We start from the raw sequence: 19,356 nt of genomic DNA, 5'->3' as shown, positions 1-19,356 counted from the left end.
CTTTCCACGCTTGTGCCATCATTCAGCAAATATTTACTAATTGCCTATTGTGTGTCGGGCTCCATGCTATTTCCAGATGGTACCACAGCAAACAAGGTCAAGTCTGAACTTCCAGGAAATTAGCAGTCAAGCTACCACACATCCTTGCCACTGTTCAAGTTTTTACATAACATAACTCTTATTTTTCAAATGATATCAAGCCTAAAAAACACAAAAACTTTCTCGTTTACACCAGGGAAATATGGTAGCAAGTGTTAGACATTTTGATGTAGAGAGTAACAGGCATGGTGAGATATTCGCGCCCACAGGGAAGAGCTGTAGCGGGCAAGGCCCTCTGAGGGCTCACTAGATATCACCAACAAAAGCCAGCTTGATAGCAGAAGAGGTATACAGATTTGTTTAAGGGGTGTACATGGGAGCCTTCAGAATGAAGACCCAAAGAGACAGGGAAAATTGTGTATTTTATGCCTAGGTTTAAGGAAGTATGGACAGAGGTGCAGAAATAGGATTGGACAAAAAGGCTATAAACTAATACTGATGAACTGAGTGGGGAAACACAGAGAGGCCTGTATGTCTAGATTATTCTTGGCTTCTTTGAGCAGCATTCTTCCTTCTGGGTGTGGGGCAGGGACCCCTCTGAAATGGGGGTCTTCTGACCTACAGTCAAATAAGGTAGATCAGACCATTTCTTTATGGCCAGTTTTTACACAGAAAGGTGGAGTGAAAATGAGAGCAATATTTTCAGCTTTTTTTTTTGTTTCTTTTGGGATGGAGTGTTGCTCTGTCGCCCAGGCTGGAGTGCAGTGGCGTGATCTCAGTTTACTGCAAGCTCCGCCTCCCAGGTTCACGCCATTCTCCTGCCTCAGCCTCCCAAGTATCCTGAGTAACTGGGACTACAGGCGCCCGCCACCACACCCGGCTATTTTTTTTTTTTTTTTTTTTGTATTTTTAGTAGAGACGGGGTTTCACCGTTTTAGCCAGGATGATCTCGATCTCCTGACCTCGTGATCTGCCCGCCTTGGCCTCCCAAAGTGCTGGGATTACAGGTGTGAGCCCCTGTGCCCAGCCATATTTTTAGGGTTTATTGCTGGCTTTGGGGAAAATATGTTTTGGTTTCTGTGACACACCTTAGGGAAGAAGGATTCTAGTTTCTACGGCTAGCCTTGGGGGAGAATGAGACTGAGAGACAAGAGAGTAGGAGAAGATTAAAGAAAGACTTTTGCTCCTGAGGTCTTCATTTTGGGGTATTATTTTCCGAGCTCCAAAAGAGCAAAATTACAGTTGATCATTTTGTAAACAGCTTTTCCAGGACAAACTCATCCACATCAACTGCCTAAGGGAGTTTATGCCACTTTCCCCCAAGTTCCCTGCTGTGGCCCTACTAATCATAGGCATGACACTCAAAAAGTGTAAGTCTGACCTGATTCCACATGACGCCATATGAGAGTTGAAGAAAGACACTGATCTCTCCTGAGACTTTTGCTTCTCTGAGTTCAGTGTTCTTAATATACCGTCCATTTGCTTCACCAGATCCGTTCTCCACTCTTCCTCACTCTGCTTTGTGCTCCTAAAACTCTGACTCATATAAACCATGGACTGTATTAATAAGTGTCACGCACGTCCGGGTGAAGAGACCACCAAACAGGCTTTGTGTGAGGAATAAAACTTTTTAATCACCTGGGCGCAGGTGGGCTGAGTCCGAAAAGAGAGATGGGGTGGGGCCGTTTTACAGGATTGGGGTAGGTCATGGACAATTACAGTCAAAGGGGGTTGTTCTCTGGAGGCAGGGGCCGGGGTCACAAGGTGCTCAGTGGGGGAGCTGCTGAGCCAGGAAAGGAATTTCACAAGGTAATGTCATCAGTTAAGGTAGGAAAGGGCCATTTTCACTTCTTTTGTGATCCTTCACTTGCTTCAGGCCATCTGGATGGATGCAGGCCATCTGGATGGATACGTGCAGGTCACAGGGGATATGATGGCTTGGCTTGGGCTCAGAGGCCTGACAATGGGCTGTCTTGTTCTCTGGCCTCGGGTTAGTTTTAGTGAATGGTAGGTCCCTGCAGACGATTGGAGGAGGAGGAAAATGAAGTCAGAGTATTTCTTTATCTGGCTCCTTCCTTGCAGAATTTCTGTAATTTCTGAAATTTCTGTTTCATTTCTTGACCTAGATGATCACTTTTTGTCTGACAGTTCTCTACACACAGCTCCCTAATTCTCCAGGTTCCAGTAATAGTCTCCTCCTTCTCCCTGTCAAACTTAGGGTTAGTAGCAGTTGCCTTCCTGTTTCCAACTCCAAGTTATTTCTTCTGGTTTCCCTGTACTGTCCCATTCCTCTGTAATCACTAAGTGTTAGACATTTATTAAACCCTCCTCTAATTTTCCTATTCGAGTGTACGGTCTGTTTCCCATCAGAGCGATACCTGATACAGTTATTTTCATCATTTGCCCCACGACACCATTTCAGGTCTCAACATCACTCAGATTTCTTCCTTCCTCAGGTGACTATTTAAGTTGTCTCTCTTCCTCTTAAAGGTCCGCAACTGGAACTACTCCTTCAAGTGTAGTCTGATCAACACAGGACAGGAAGAGAAAGTCACCTCTTGTTTTAGTTACATTTCCATGGAGGTTACTCAAAGATACTAGTAGCTTCCGAAAAGCCTTTTCACATGCTTGGTTCACAATCTATTCACTGTCAATTGAAAACTTCTATGTTGCTTTTTTGATACTACTGTTAAACCAAATGTCTCTCGTTCTATTCACAAGATACTAGTTTTGGGATTCCAAGATCACAGCATGCCAATGTTCTCTAGTAAATTTCTCTTGTCTGATTACAATCATAGTTCAAGTGGTCCACAGTCTAGCCTGTTTAAACTCTTACTGCATTTAAATCTTGTTATTAGAAAAATCTTCTAATCTTTGTGTCATTTTCAGACTTAATACATATACTGTCAACATCTTTGTTCTAACCCAGTGTCATGAATCTGTCAGAGAGAGAGGGCTGAGAATACATGGATGACAAATAAGTACATAAAAAGATATTTAACATCATTAGCCATCAGGAAAATGCCAATTAAGACCACAATCAGATATCAGGACACACCTTCCAGAAAAGCCAAGCTTTTTAAAAGTGACAAAACCAAATGCTAATGTAGATGCAAAGAAACTGGATCATGCATGCATTGCTGGTGGGAATGTAGATGATACAGCCACATTAGAAAGGTTGGAATTTCCTGACACAACCAAATAGGGCAACTACCCTAGTACCCATAATCTGGGTAATTACTACAGAGAAATGAAATGTTACATTCATACAAAATCCTGCATGTGAATGATTGTAACAGCTTTATTTGTAATAGCCAAAAACTAGAAACAGCCCAGATGCCCTTCAACAGGTAGAAAGATTAGGCAAACTATGGTACATTTATTCAATGGAATATCACACTCAGGAATATAAAAGAATAAACTATTGATATATGCAACAACATGAATGAATCCTCAGAGACTTATGGTGAGTGACAAAATAAATGATATGGTTTGGATGTTTGTCCCCTCCAAATTTTATTTTGAAATGTAATTTCCAATGTTGGAGGTGGGTCTGGTGGTAGGTGATTAGATTATGGGGGTGAGTCTCTTATGAGTGGCTTCACACTATCCCCTTTGTGATGAGTGAGTTCTTGCTCTGAGTTCACACGTGATCTGGTTTTTAAAAGTGTGTGGCACCTCTTCCCTCTGTTTCTTGGTCTTCCTCTGTCACAGACATGCGACAATGTCTGCTCCCTCTTCACCTGCCATAATTGTAAGCTTCCTGAAACTATAACGAGAAGCACAAGCTGGCACCACACTTCCTGTACAGCCTTCAGAATTGTGAGTCAATTAAACCTCATTGCTTTATAAGTTACTCAGCTTCAGTTCTTTCTCTTTCTCTTTTTCTTTTCTTTTCTTTTTTCTTCCCTTCCCTTCCCTTCCCTTCCCTTCCCTTCCCTTCCCTTCCCTTCCCTTCCCTTCCCTTCCCTTCCCTTCCCTTCCCTTCCCTTCCCTTCCCTTCCCTTCCCCTCCCCTCCCCTCCCCTCCCCTCCCCTCCCCTTCTCTCTCTCTCTCTCTCTCTCTCTCTCTCTCTTTCTTTCTCTTTCTTTCTTTTCTTTCATCTTTCTTTTTTTTTTTTTTTTTGACATGGAGTCTCGCTCTGTCTCCCAGGCCAGAGTGCAGTGGTGCTATCTCGGCTCACTGCAAACTCCGCCTCCCGGGTTCAAGCGATTTTCCTGCCTCAGCTTACTGAGTAGCTGGGACTACAGGCGCCGGCCGCCACCATGCCTGACTAATATTTGTATTTTTAGTAGAGATGGGGCTTCACCATGTTGGCCAGGATGGTCTCGATTTCCTGACCTCGTGATCCACCCACCTTGGCCTCCCACAGTGCTGGGATTACAGGCGTGAGCCACCGCACCTGGCCTCAGCTTCAAGTATTTCTTTATAGCAATGAAAGAACAAACTAACACACCAATTCCAAAAGGTTACATACTGAATGATTCCATTTATATAACATTCTGAAAATGACAAAATTATATAGGTGGAGAATAGTGGTAACTAGGGATTATGAACTTGAGAGGGAGGTTGGGTGTGGCTATTAAAGGACAACATGAGAGATCCTTATGTTGATGAAACTCTTCTGTATCCTTATTAGGGTGGTTGTCCCTTGAATCTAGGCGTATTATAAAACTGAATATAGCTAAACACACACACAGATGAGCACATATAAACCTGGTGAAATTTGAATAGATGGAGTGTATTAATGTCAGTTTTCTTGTTGTGATGTTATACTATACTTTTGCAAGATCTTATCACTGGGGGAAACTGAGTAAAAGATACAGTGTGGTTTCTCTCCATAATATTTCTTACAATGGCATGCTAGCAGATATATTAAAAGGTGTTCAACATCATTAATCATAAGAGAAATGCCAATTAGAACCACTGTATCACTTCACACTTGTTAAGATGACTATTATAAAAAATAAATGTTGATGAAGGTGTGGAGAAAAAAGAGCCCTAGTACACTGTTGGTGGAAATGTAGATTGGTATAACTATTGTGTAAAACAGCATGGAGGTTACTAAAGAAATTTAAAAGTTGGTCGGGCATGGTGGCTCATGCCTGTAATCCCAGCACTTTGGGAGGCTGAGGCAGGCATGTCACTTGAGGTCAGGAGTTTGAGACCAGCCTAGCCAACACAGTGAAACCCTATCTTTACTAAAAATACAAAAAGTAGCCGGATGTGGTGGCACATGCCTGTAGTCCCAGCTACTTGAAAAGGCTGAGACAAGAGAATCACTTGAACCTGGGAGGCTGAGGTTGCAGTGAGCCAAGATCACGCCACTGCACTCCAGCCTGGGCAAAAGAGTGAGACTCCATCCCAAAAAAAAAAAAAAAGTAACATATGACACAGCAATCCTTCTTCTGGATAAATACCCAGAGGAGATGAAATCACAGCCTCATAAAGATATCTGCACTCTCATGTTTATTGTAGCATTATTCAAAATAACCAATATAGAAACAACTTAAATGCCCATCAATGGATGAACAGATTTAAAAATGTGGTATGTGTGTATAGCTATATATAGTTATACAGCACTAAATATTATTCAGCCTTAAAAAAGGAGATTTTGGCATTTGCCACAACATGGATGAATCTGGAGGACGTTGCGCTAAGTTAAATAATACCGACAGAAAGAAAAAGATTTGATGATTTCATATGTGAACTATATAGATAAGGGGCTCAAACAGACAGAGGTAGAGAATGAAACATTGGGGGTGGGAGGGGAAATGGGGAGATGTAGGCCAAAGGATACAAAATAGCAGACATGTAGGATGAGCAAGTATAGAAATCTGATGTACAGGGGGACTAAAGTTAAGGAAATTGTCTCATGAATTTTTGTTAAATAAATAGATTTTAACTGCTATTGTCACACACTTAAAAAACTGAGAAGACCTGTAATCCCAGCACTTTGGGAGGCCGAGGCAGGTGGATCACAAGGTCAGGAGATCAAGACCATCCTGGCAAACACGGTGAAACCCCGTCTCTACTGAACATACAAAAAAATAATTAGCTGGGCGTGGTGGCGGGCGCCTGTAGTCCCAGCTACTTGGGAGACTGAGACAGGAGAATGGCGTGAACCCGGGAGGCAGAGGTTGCAGTGAGCTGAGATCGTGCCACTGCACTCCAGCCTGGGCGACAGAGCGAGACTCCGTCTTTAAAAAAAAAAAAAAAGAGAGAGAACTGAGAAGAGAGATTTGCTAATCTGCTTCACCTTAGTAGCCATTTTACTTTCTCTATGTATTCCATTATATGTTGTAAACCTAAAATATACACAATAAAATTTCTTTAAAATAAAAGTTAAAAAATCCATCACACTTCTATATACTAACATTGAACATGTGGAAATCAAAATTAAAAACATGATACTATTTACAGTCACTTGAAAGAAAATGTAATGCTGGTGTATAAATTAAACAAAACACAGACCAGAAGGTGGGTACAAATATTAAAAATCAACATACTTTTCTAAAAATTACAAAACACAAAATATAGCTAATATATTCATTTACAAGGGAAGAACAGATTATACATATATAGAAGCATCTTAAAAACAGGGCTGAGTGAAACATTAAGTATTGACAATGGAAATGTAAATTGAAAACAAATGTCCACAAACAATAAGAAGCATGTAGTAATACTCATACAGAGAAAAGGATACACATCAAATTCAATACAATGATTGCCAATGTAGACAAGAGAAATAAAACTGGACCATGGAAATAAAGGAGAGTGAATGAGTCAATGATTAAAAATTCTTCCCTTGAAAAAAGTATTGTTTTTTTTGAAGGCAATATAATAGAGTTGTTTTGACATCCAGTGTAGAAGACTGAGTTATATTCTTTGAGTTAATTCCCTAAGACCCTCTCCCGTTTATTTACATTCACTCTCCTTTATTTCCATGACCCTGGAGGCATCACACTACCTGACTTCAAATTATACTACAAGGCTACAATAAACAAAACAGCATGGTACTGTTACCAAAATAGATATATAAACCAATGGAATAGAACAGAGGCCTCAGAAATAATGCTACATGTTTACAACCATCAGATCTTTGACAAATCTGACACAAACAAGCAATGGGGAAAGGATTCCCTATTTAATACATGGTGTTGGGAAAACTGGCTAGCCATATGCAGAAAAAATTGAAACTGGACCCCTTCCTTACACTTTATACAAAAATTAACTCAAGATGGATTAAAGGCTTAAGTGTAAGACCTGAAACCATAAAAATCCTAGAAGAAAACCTAGGCAATACCATTCAGGACATAGGTATGGACAAAGACTTCATGTCTAAAACACCAAAAGCAATGGCAACAAAGCCAAAGTTTACAAATTGGGTCTAATTAAACTAAAGAGCTTCTGCACAGCAAAATAAACTGTTCATCAGAGTGAACAGACAACCTACAGAATTGGAGAACATTTTTTCAATCTTTCCATCCGACAAAGGGCTAATGTCCAGAATCTACAAAGAACTTAAACAAATTTACAAGAAAAAAACAACCCCATCAAAAAGTGGGCAAAGGATATGAACAGACACTTCTTGAAAGAAGACATTTATGCAGCCAACAAACATATGAAAAAAATCTCATCATCACTGGTCATTAGAGAAATGCAAATCAAAACCACAATGAGATACCATCTCATGCCATTTAGAATGGTGATCATTAAAAAGCCAGGAAACAACAGATGCTGGAGAGGATGTGAAGAAATAGGAATGCTTTTACCCTGTTAGTGGGAGTGTAAATTAGTTCAACCATTGTGGAAGACAGTGTGGCGAGTCCTCAAGGATCTAGAAGTAGAAATACCATTTGACTGAGCAATCCCATTAATGGGTATATACCCAAAGGATTACAAATCATTCTACTATAAAGACACATGCACACATGTGTTTATTGTGGCACTATTCACAATAGCAAAGACTTGGAACCAACCCAAATGTCCATCAATGATAGACTGGATAAACATAATATGGCACATATGTACCATGGAATACCATGCAGCCATAAAAAAGGATGAGTTCTTGTCCTTTGCAGGGACATGAACGAAACTGAAAACCAGAATTCTCAGCAAACTAACACAAGAACAGAAAACCAAACACGACATGTTCTTACTCATAAATGAGACTTGAACAATGAGAACACATGGTCACCGGGAGATGAACATCACATGACAGGGCCTGTCAGCGGGTGAGGGGCTAGGGCAGGGATAGCATTAGGAGAAATACCTAATGTAGATGATGGGTTGATGGGTGCAGCAAACCACCATGGCACATGTATACCTATGTAACAAAATTGTAGGTTCTGCACATGTACCCCAGAACTTAAAATGTAATAAAAAGATAAATAAAAAAGAAAAAGAAAAAAGAAATGCTAGTGTATGAAAGTGATAAAGAAAATACCAACTTTTACTTGTATAATTGTATTCAATTTCTCTGTAGACTATGTTTTCATTTATTGCCTGCAGTAGACAATGGCCACTCCCAGTGTCCCACACTTGGTAGGCTTCTGCTCCATCTGGTGTTTCTTAACTAGGAAATGCCCTAGTATTGGGACCATGGCCTCCAAACACCATTATTTTTATGTGTGTGACATACTTTATGTAGGGTGGAGGTTTTTGGTCCTTTTGAGGGGCTTCAGTGGCTCACAGCCTTGGGTGAGTTACAACCCACACCACTATGAGGTATGTGGCCTGGAGGTGGTGATTTTGATGTCTTCATTCTGGAAAGAGTCTCACTGTCACCTACACACAATACATATCTTTTTATATGCCCTTCTACCTATTCACACGCTCCAAGAAACACCAAGTCCTTTTCTTTCTATCTTGTGAGATAAAATTTTAAGAAGAAAATTTGTTTCCAGGAATCAGTTCTCCCCCGGTCCTTATTTACAATGTGGGGCTAACTGTCAACATGTGGATCTGTCCACCAACCCTACAGGATCTCATATCCCTCCCTTCTGAAATGCCTACATCTTCCCTTCCTTTCTTCACCACCTTCAGAAAACAGGCAGAGATATACACAATCATCAGCTCCTCCAACTTGATTTTATTGTAATCATTGCCATTGGTGGTGAGGATTTGACCAATTTGGTTTCTCCATGTGAGACTAGTCCTCCCCACCCTCCTGTGAAGATCCTTCAAATGAATCTAGGTCTTCCTCCTCCTCCTCTTGAATTGGATAGATGGTGTTCCCTGGGGATTGGTAATTCTCCACTTGACTTGAACTTATTTTCTTAAACTTCTTGTAGGGAAACATTAATAATGTTGGATATTCTGATGTTTTTGTCTTTTTCAAACTCTGTTTGGGGGCTAAGTCCCTGTTTGGTGTCTCCTGCATCTGTTAAGAAAACAGGGAGAGGCCAGAAAGACATTATTTTGGGTGAGTAGGATAGAGACTGGATAGCAAGGGGTCTTTATGAGAAGGAATGCAGGTTGAAGAAGGGGTTTGTGCCAGAGAAGAACAAGGTGGAATCATAGGGTAGGGATCTATGAGGAAGAAGAAGAGCATGGGTAGGGTCGCCTGTTAGTCCAAACTGCACAATTGTGTAAGCTGTTTGCTATTTTGCAGACCTTGGTCAAAGTGAAACATTACATGGGGGTTCAGGCCATGAGAAACATCCTGCCTAACCACCTGACCACAGGGTTCATAAAGACTCAACTAAAGAAACATCCCTATCATATCTTGCTTAACAGAGTTCTAAGGAACACCACAATGATATTCCACCGGAAAAAGGGCCAAACCACCTGATCATAAGACATCTTATTAATATCCTGCCGGGCAGCAAGCCATACTGCCCAGCTCCCTCCCACCCATACCTGTAAGTAACCCGGCCTGTAAGTGGCAGTGGACTCTGGTAATAAGCTCGTCCACTTCCACAGGTGTCTGCCATATTCTTGTGTTACTGTTTGAGCCGCCCCTTCTCTGTGTGCCTTTCTTTCACCCATGCCTTCGCTTCAAAACTAACAATCTTACCTCATCATTTTTGTTGTTGTTGTTGGATTCACAGGGGCTCTTCCTCTTTTCCCCATTGGTGCTTGAAGTTGGCTGTTCCATGATTGTGGTTGGTTGTAGAATGTCTATAGCAGGCTCTTGTAGAGTGCAGACTTCCACAGCAACATTGAAGCTTCCCAGTGGTATGTCCCAGAGCTCTTACCCTCCCTATATATACCCTCCTGGTGACAAGGCAAAGCCACGCCCTTGAGCTTTGTTTGATCATACAGGCAGCGTCCCAGCCAATGGCAGTCCTAGGGTGGCTTTGGCATCACAAAGCACCACTGCTGCCCACTCCCTGGGCTTGCGGGGGAGGGGAAAGGGGTGTAGAGGAAACCAAATGCTGTTGTTGTTTCGGCATCCCCTGAAGATGATGCATCCCAAACAGATCTGCCGCCACTCCTCATTTCTCCATGTTTAATGTTCATGGTTCACATGGAAGCTGGAATACATTCATGTTCTGAGTGTTTACACGCAGGATACTACAGTCTAAGACGAACATGTGCAAGACTGTGGGCATAGTTAAGCTTTGTACTGGAGATTGTGTCCAGTGCCAAAAAAAAAAAAAAGAATTGCATTCCGATTGGAAGGGAGAAGTAAAAGGATCTTTTGTCAAAGACTACATGAGAGTGCATGTAGAAGTGTCAATCTAAAAAAATGCTTCTACTGTAATTGAGGTTAGCAAGATTGCAGAGTAAGAGATCAACATATACATCAATTGTATGTTTATATATATGAAGTTACATATTAGAAGTTTATATATTAGAAGAGACGGTGTTTCAGCCAATGGTAGTCCTAGGGTGGACTGGAAGTTAATTTCAACAACTGAAAGTTGAAACTAAGAACAGTGCAACTTAAAATATCACTAAAAATAGAAAGCCTTAGGAACAAATCTGAACAAAGATGTAAATGACTTGTACACTGAAAACTACAAAACATTGCAAAGATAAATTAATGACATAAGAAAAAATTAAAATGTATACTTTGATTTTTGGTTCGATGATTCAATATCGTAAGATGGCAGTTATTTCCAAATTCATCTGTAGATTCAACTCAATTCTAATCAAAATTCTAAAAAGGCTTTTTTATAGAAATTTACAAGATAATTACAACATTCATATGGAAATGTAAAGTGCCTAGAATAGCCAAAAGACAATTGTTGAATCTTAAAAAGCTCTGAATTTTATCATTGTCAATGTTCTACTTTTGATAGTGTAATGTGGAGGTGTACTGAAGAGTATACTATTGGGAGAGACTGGTTGAAGGGTACATAAGGCCTCCGTGTACATATCTTGGAAACTGCTTGTGAACTTATAATTGTTTCAAAATAAAAAGCTAAAAATGTTTTAAAAGACAGTAAGAGAGAGAGCCAAAGATAGAGAAGGCATGATCCTAGGTTCCTCCCACAGGTTAACACTTGTCTCATTCTGCATAGGAAGTCACAAAACTCAATAAGGGAAAAAAAATTTAATGAAACAAAAGAGAAGTAGACCCTGGAATTTTGATCCAGCATTCATCAAGGTCACATATCTTTATTTCATACACCATAAAATCATGAAAGGCCTAGCAAAATACCCTGCTGACATCCAGATACAACCAATGTATTGCATTCCCATGACTGTCATCTAAACACAGACAAACCAAAAGAAGATTGGTATCAAGGTATACAAATTTTTTTAGTGAACCCCAGATGTTGTCTAGAGTTCAACAATTCCATTTATTAAGTGCTCACAAGCTAACTTCTAATAATTTTTTGTACCCTTGCCTGCAATTAACAGTGAGAATAACACCCTGTCATGTCATGTTATGGAAAACAAAACAAACAAAACCAAAAGGCATATGCTGCATCAAATAGAGCAGGTCAGAAACTGATTACAATTGCTGAAAATAACAGCTTTCAATTACCTTATTACCTTTTAAAATTGTTTTCTGAATTTGTTTACCAAAAATGTTTTTATGGGTATATCACTATCCAAGGAAAATTAAGCCAAATGTTAGGAAAACATTTAGTGCATATTTCTATTGAAAGATTGCAACTGACTTTATAAAATAACTCCTATTGAAATCATTAGTGATGACGTTATATTTTCCACAAAATGAATAATAAAAAATTAAAGGTCATCAGTGTACAATGAGTTCATTGTATTGAACGTTTTTATTTCTGATGTGTTCAGTTTTCAAGAGTATTCTTCTTCATCATATCAGGTTGTGAAACATACTCAAAGGGACTCTCCCATGTCACACCGTAAGTCAGACATGGACCAGGACAAGAAGCAGGGAGTCCTGGGCACCCTTTTACTTCCTGTTTGGGACTTTGTACAACTGACATTATAAACTGACAGTAGTTTAGTTACAATAATAACCCTCCACAACTTTTTAAATAATTTTTTAAATACTTTTTACCTGTCTAAGGCAGGTTTAAACACCACACAGAGTACCAGATATAGGATAGGATCTGCTTGGGATTTGCACTACTCTGTGGCCACAAAGAGTAAGGAGTTAGAGGCCAACCATATATTTTCCTCTGGAGCGCAGACAGGTGAAGAGCAATTAATGAGAAAGAGCTGAGTATGGAAGAGGGCTACAACTTACCGCTGGCTTTGCATGTGACTGAATGAGTAGCTTTGAAAAATACCAGCACCATTACCTCCACTGCAACTACTACTACCTCTACACTGCTACTACTATTACTGCTAGCAATAGATTCCATACACAATAAACCTACTATATGCCAGTCTCTGCTGTAAGCATATGGTATCAAAGTCAAACAGGAAACAGATGGTACATGCAAAATTAAATAATTTGACAAATATTTATCTGCAAAGGAACCATTTACAAACAGGTAGATGCAGGGAGACCATCAGAGATAGTGCTTGTTGCAGCTGCCATCACTATAGACCTAGAGGAATGACAGCAGGGAGGAAGTGGTTACTAGAACCAGAAATGATCAATAGTCATGAGGAAATAGCTACCTTGAGAAGAACAGTGACCTCTAACGAGATTTATCCCGCCCGAGGTGACTCACAGGGATGGAGCCAGGAGAATAAGTCCACGGCCCTCACTCCCCTTCCTTCCTTCCACCTCTGACTGTCCTTGGAGCTCCCCATTAGCCAAACCCAGTGGACATCAGAGTCCAGGAGCCCATTGAGAGAATCCTTTCTAAATAGCCTCCTAGGACAGAGCAGGTGAAGAAGGGTGGTGAGTGAATCTGGAAAAGCAGAGGGAAGATGTTTAGCCAAGGTGCAATACTCACAACAGTCCCAGGAGGTAGATATCATCATGGAGGTCTGATTTACTGGAGAGGAAATTGAGGCCCAGGGAAGCTCAGTAACTCAATATTTGTGAAACAGTGTTCAAACCTAGTTCAATCTGCCCTATATCTCATATTCTTTCTGAGACTCTGGGTAAATTGCATACCTTCTGTAGGCTTCAGATCCCTCAGCTGTAGAATGAGTAAACTGGAATGCTCAATGTCATTTTTAAAAATATGCTGTGATTCTATACTTCTCACTTTTAAAGATACTACGATTCCTATAAACTTTAGGTAATATGATTCCAGCCAGACAGATTCACATCTCCACAGTGTAAAACTATGTGTGGTGGGCCTATACTACCTTGAACTACTGTGGTTCTTCCCTCTGATTCTATTACCACTGGGAAAATACTAGCACCTAAGAACAATGCGGGCGACTTAATATGGAGAATTAGCCCAGAAATAGGATTCTTGAGACAGAAGTAAGCTACCTCAGCAACTCTAAAGAGATAATAGAATCTATCTCAAGCACTGGACTAGTCATATAGATGTAAAGACCATGGTCCTCATTCTTCAGTTTTTGAAGAAAATGCCATCCCATGAGTATATTTCATATCTGGCATATTGAAAAGATATTCTGAAGTAATGTCCAGCCTGACAGAAAATAAAACTGATTCCTTAAAATCAAACAGTCTGAGTAGACAGAAATTTTCTACAGTGCTCAACATTTTAACGTTTTGTCTTTTAATTTTTTTGTTTAATTTTTGTGAGTACATAGTAGGTGCATATATTTATGGGGTACATTAGGTGTTTTGATACATGCATGCAATAAAGAATAATCCCGACATGAAGAATGGGGTATTCATCCCTTCAAGAATTTTATCCTTCATGTTACGAACAGATGAATAATATTCTTTTGGTTATTTTGAAATGTACAATTAAGTTACTATTGGCTACAGTCACTCTGTCGCATTATCAAACAGTATGTCTTACTCACTCTTTCTATTTTTTATACTCATAACTTTCCCCACCTTTCCCCCAACCCCTAAATACAGATTCCATCTTCTGGTCACCATCCTACTACTCTCTATGTCCATTAGTTCAATTGTTTTGTTTTTCAGATCCCTCAAATAAGTGCCAACATGTGATGCTTGTCTTTCTGTGCCTGGCTTGTTTCACTAAGCCTAATGATCTCCAGTCCCATCCATGTGGTTACAAATGACAGGATCTCATTCTTTTTACGGCTGAATAGTACTCCATTGTGTATATGTACCACTTTTTTTTTTTTTTTCATGTATCTATTGGCAGTCATTTAGGTTACTTCCAACTATTAGCTATTGTGAACAGTGCTGCACCAAACATGAGAGTACACATATGTTTTCAATATAATGAATTCCTTTCTTTTTGGTATATACCCAATAGTAGATGTGTTGGATCACATGGTGGCTCTATTTAGGTTTTTGAGGAACCTTCAGACTATGGTTGTATTAATTTATATTCCCACCAACAGTGTAGAAGAGTTGTAGTTTCTCAACATCCTCGCCATCATTTGTTATTGCCTGTCTTTTGAATAAAAGCCATTTTAACTGGGGTGAGTTGATATCTCATTGTGCTTATATTTGCATTTCCCTGATGATCAATGAGGTTGCATAACTTTTCATATGCCTGTTTGCCATTATTATGTCTTCCTTTGAGAAATGTCTAATCAAATCTTTTGCCTGGTTTTGATCGATTTATTAGATTGTTTTTTTCTCATAGAGTTGCTTGAGCTTGTTATGTATTCCGGTTAATAATCCCTTGTCATGTGGCTTGTTTGCAAATATTTTCTCCCATCCTGTGGGTTGTCACTTCACTTTATTAAGAGTTCACAGAAGCTTTCTAACTTGATGTAATCTCATTTCTCACTGTTTGCTTGGTTGCCTGTGCTTGTAAGATATTGCTCAAGAAATTTTTTGCAGACCAATGTACTGAAAATTTTCCACAATGTTTTTTTTTTTTTGTAGCAATATCACAGTTTGTGATCTCAGATTTAAATCTTTCATCTATTTAGATTTGTTTTTCTTATATGGCAAGAGATAGGGGTCTAGTTTCATTCTTCTGTATATGGAAATTCAGTTTTCCCAGCGCCACTTATTGAAAACACTATTACCCAGTTATGTTCTTGGTACTTTTGTTGATAATTAGTTCTCTGTAGGCATGCAGATTGTTCTCTATTCTGTTCCATTGATCTGTAAGTCTGTTTTTATGCTGGTATCATGTTGTTTTGGTTACTATAGCTCTGTAGAATAGTTTGAAGTCAGGTAATGTAGTTCCTCCAGTTTTGTTCTTTTTGCTCAGGATAGCATTAGCTATTCTGGATCTATTGTGATTCCATATAAATTTTAGGATTGGTTTTTCTATATCTATGAAGAATCTCATTGGTACTTTGAAAGAGATTGAATTGAATCTGTAGATTGCTTTGGGTAGTATGGACATGTTAAAATTGTTGATTCTTCCAATTCATTAGAATGGAATATATTTCTATTTTCTGATGTCATCTTCAATTTCTTTCATCAGTGTTTTTTACTTTTCATTATACAGATTTTTCAGTTCTTTGGTGAAGTTAATTCCTAGGTGTTACATTTTATGTGTGGCTATTGTAAGTGGAATGATTTTTTAAAATTTATTTTTCAGGTTGTTCCCTGTTGGCATCTAGAAATGCTACAGATTTTTGTATGTTGATTCTGTATCCTGCAGCTTTAAACCATTTGTTTATGAGTTCTGAGAGTTTTTTTGGTGGAGTCTTTAGGTTTTTCCAAATATAAGATTATATCATCTGCAAACACTGATCATTTGACTTCTTCCATTCCAATTTGAATGCTGTTTATTTCTTTCTCTTGTTCGATTACTCTAGCTAGAACTTCCAGCACTTTATAAGAGTGGTAAAAGTGGGCATCTTCGTCATGTTCCAGATCATAGAGAAGAGGTTTTCACATTTTTCCATTCAGTATGATACTAGATGTGGGTCTGACATATATGGATTTTATTATGTTGACGTATGTTCATTCTATACCCAGTTTTTTTCAGGAGTCTTACCATGAAGGTATTTTGAATTTTATCAAATGTCTTTTCAGCATCAAGTGAAATGATCATATGATTTTAGCCTTAATTCTGTTGGTATGATGAATCACATTGACTGATTTGTACCTGTCAAAACCTTTTTGCATCCCAGCAATAAATCTCACTTGGTCATAATGAATGACCTTTCTAATGTATTGTTTAATTTGATTTGCTGGTATTTTGTTAAGGATTTCTGCATCAATATCCATCAGACATATTGCCCTGTAGGTTTTTTTTTTTTTTTTTTTTTTTTTTTTTCTAATGTGTCTTTGTCCGATTTTGGTATCAGGGCAAAACAGGCCTTTTAGAGTGACTTTGAAAGTAGTTCCTTCTCCTCCATTTATTGGAATAGTTTGAGTAGGATTGATATTAGTTCTTCTTTAAATGTTTGGTAGGATTCAACATTGAAACCATCAAGTCCTAGGCTTTCCATTACTAGGAGACTGCTTATTACGGCTTTTATCTTGTTACATGTTATTGGTTTACTCAGGTTTTCGATATCTTCATGTAAACTTGGTAGGTTGTATGGGTAAGTACTTATGCATTTCAGGGAGATTTTCCAATTTATTGACATAAAGTTTCCCATAGTCACCACTAATAATCTTTTGAATTTTTCCAGTATTAGTCCTTTTAATTTCGGATTTTATTTATCTCGATCTTCTCTCCTTTTTCTTACTTAGTCTGGCTACAGGTTTATCAATTTTGTATACCTTTTCAAAAAACCAACTTTTTGTTTCATTGATAGTCTTTTGATTTTCTTTATTTTACTTTCATTTATTTCTGCTCTGGTCTTTTATTATTTCTTTTCTTCTACTAATTTTGGGTTCAGTTTGAGCTTATATTTCTATTTTTTTAAGATGCATCATAAGATTATTTGAAGGTGTTTCTCTTTTTTAATGTAGGCACTTATAGCTATAAACTTCCCTCTTAATACTGCTTTTGCTGTATCCAATAGGTTTTGGTGTGTTGTGTTTCCATTATCATTTATTTTGAGACATTTTTCAATTTACTTTTTAATTTCTTCATTGACCTGCAGGTCATTCAGGAGCATATATATTTTTTAATTCTATGTATTTGCATAATTTTCAAAGTTCCCCTTGTTATTTTCCAGTTTTATTTCTTGATGGTCAGAGAAGAAGCTTGATGTAATTTCAATTTATTTGAATGTTTTAAGACTTGTTTTATGACCTAACATATATTCTATCCTTGAGAATGATCCATGTGCTAGGTAAAATAAGGTGCATTCTCCAGTCCTTGGAAGAAGTGTTTTGTAAATGTCTGTTAGATCCATTTGGTCTATAACGTACACTAAGTGTGATGTTTCTTTGTTGATTTTATGTCTGGAAGAACTGTCCAATGCTGAAAGTAGGGTGTTGAAGCCTCCAGCCATTATGGTGTTGGGACCTATCTCTCTCATTAGTTCTAATAATATTTCGTTTATATACCTTGGTGCTCCAGGGTTGGGTGCACATATATGTAAAGTTGTTATATCCTCTTGCTGAACTGATCCCTTCATTATTACATAGTGACTTTTTTTCCTCTTACATTTTTTGTCTTGAAATCTATTTTGTTTGCTATGAATGTAGCTAATCCTGCTTCTTTTTGGTTCCATTGGCATGGAGTATCTTTTTCCATCCCTTTATTTTCAGTAGATGTGTGTCTTTAGAGGTGAAGTGTGTTTCTGACAGGCAAAGGTCAATGTGTCTTGTTTTTTCATACACTCAGCCAGTCTGTGTCTTTTAATTGAAGAGTTTAGCCCATTTACATTCAATGTTACTACTGATAAGTAAGAACTTACTCCTGTCATTTTGATTTTTATGTTCAGATGGTTTTGTGGTCTTCTTTCTTTCTTTCCTTCCTGTCTATTTTTAGTGAGGATGATTTTTCTGTGGGTATATGATTTAGTTCCTTGCCTTTTATTTTTTGTGTATACATTGCATGTTCTTTGGTTTGAGGTTACCATGAGGCTTGCAAATAATATGTTATAAACCATTATTTTTAATCTGATATTTACTTAAGACTATTTGCGTAAACAAACAGCAAAGAAAAATAAAACTAATAAAGCTGCACCTTAAGTTCATCCCACCGCTTTTTAATTTTTTGTTATTTCTCTTTGTATCTTATTATGTTGACTATGTCTTGAAAAGTTGTGCTTTTTATTTTTGATTGGTTTGTCCTTTAGGCTTTCTATTAGAATAAGAGTAGTTTACACACTACAATTACTTTGTTATAATATATTTTGTTTTTCTGTGTTCTTACAATGACCGCTGAGTTTTGTACTTTCAGTTGATTACTTATTGTTCAGTACCATCCTTTTCTTTCTGATTGAAATACTCCTCGTAACATTTCTTGTAGGACAGGGCTGGTGTTGATGAAATCCCTCAGCTTTCCTTACTCTGGGACCATTTTTTTTCCTCCTTCATGTTTGAAGGATTTTTTTTTTTTTTTTTTCAGATGTATTATTCTAAGGTAAAAGAGCTTTTTTTCTTTCAGCACTTTAAATATGTCATGCCACTGTCTCCTGGCCTGTAAGGTTTCCACTGAAAAGTCTGCTGCCAGACATATTGGAGCTCCATTGAATGTTATTTTTTTCTCTTATCTTGCAGCTTTAGGAGCCCTTCTTTATCCTTGGTTTTTGGGAGTTTTATTATTGAATGACTTGAAGTAGTCTTCTTTGAGTTAAGTCTGCTTGTTGTTCTATAACATTCTTGTACTTGGATATTTGTATCTTTCTCTAGGTTTGGGAAGTTCTCTATTATGATCTCTTTGAAGAAACTTTCTACTCCTATATGTTTCTGTACCTCTTCATTAAGGCCAATAACTCTTAGATTTGTCCTTTTGAAGCCATTTTCTAGATTCCTTCATTGCTTTCTACTCGGTTTTTCATTGCTTTATTGCTTTCTACTCGGTTTTTCTTTAGTCTTTT

General features: G+C 38.3%; 1 protein-coding gene across 1 annotated transcript; it reads right to left on the bottom strand.

Annotated features, from left to right (window-relative positions):
• Positions 1-9,193: 9,193 nt before the first annotated feature.
• Positions 9,194-10,141, bottom strand: LOC102127506 (sperm protein associated with the nucleus on the X chromosome N1). Its single transcript, XM_005594747.4, has 2 exons — positions 10,061-10,141; positions 9,194-9,424 (listed from the first exon to the last, which is right to left on the bottom strand). Exons 1-2 carry the CDS (start codon positions 10,139-10,141, stop codon positions 9,194-9,196), a joined length of 312 nt encoding a protein of 103 aa, XP_005594804.2.
• Between the last annotated feature and the right edge of the window lie 9,215 nt (positions 10,142-19,356).

The sequence above is a fragment of the Macaca fascicularis genome, chromosome X, assembly GCF_037993035.2.
Source record: "Macaca fascicularis isolate 582-1 chromosome X, T2T-MFA8v1.1".
NCBI lineage: Eukaryota > Metazoa > Chordata > Mammalia > Primates > Cercopithecidae > Macaca > Macaca fascicularis.
The sequence above is the reverse complement of the archived record's forward strand: the minus strand, read 5'-3'. Positions and strand labels throughout refer to the sequence as shown.

Bases quoted from the DNA above. Each gene is read 5' to 3' on its own strand.
- LOC102127506 (XM_005594747.4), bottom strand. From the start codon at position 10,141: ATGGAACAGCCAACTTCAAGCACCAATGGGGAAAAGAGGAAGAGCCCC. The intron at 9,425-10,060 runs GTAAGATTGTTA...TTTTCTTAACAG, and splicing joins ACAACAACAAAAATGATGAG to ATGCAGGAGACACCAAACAG.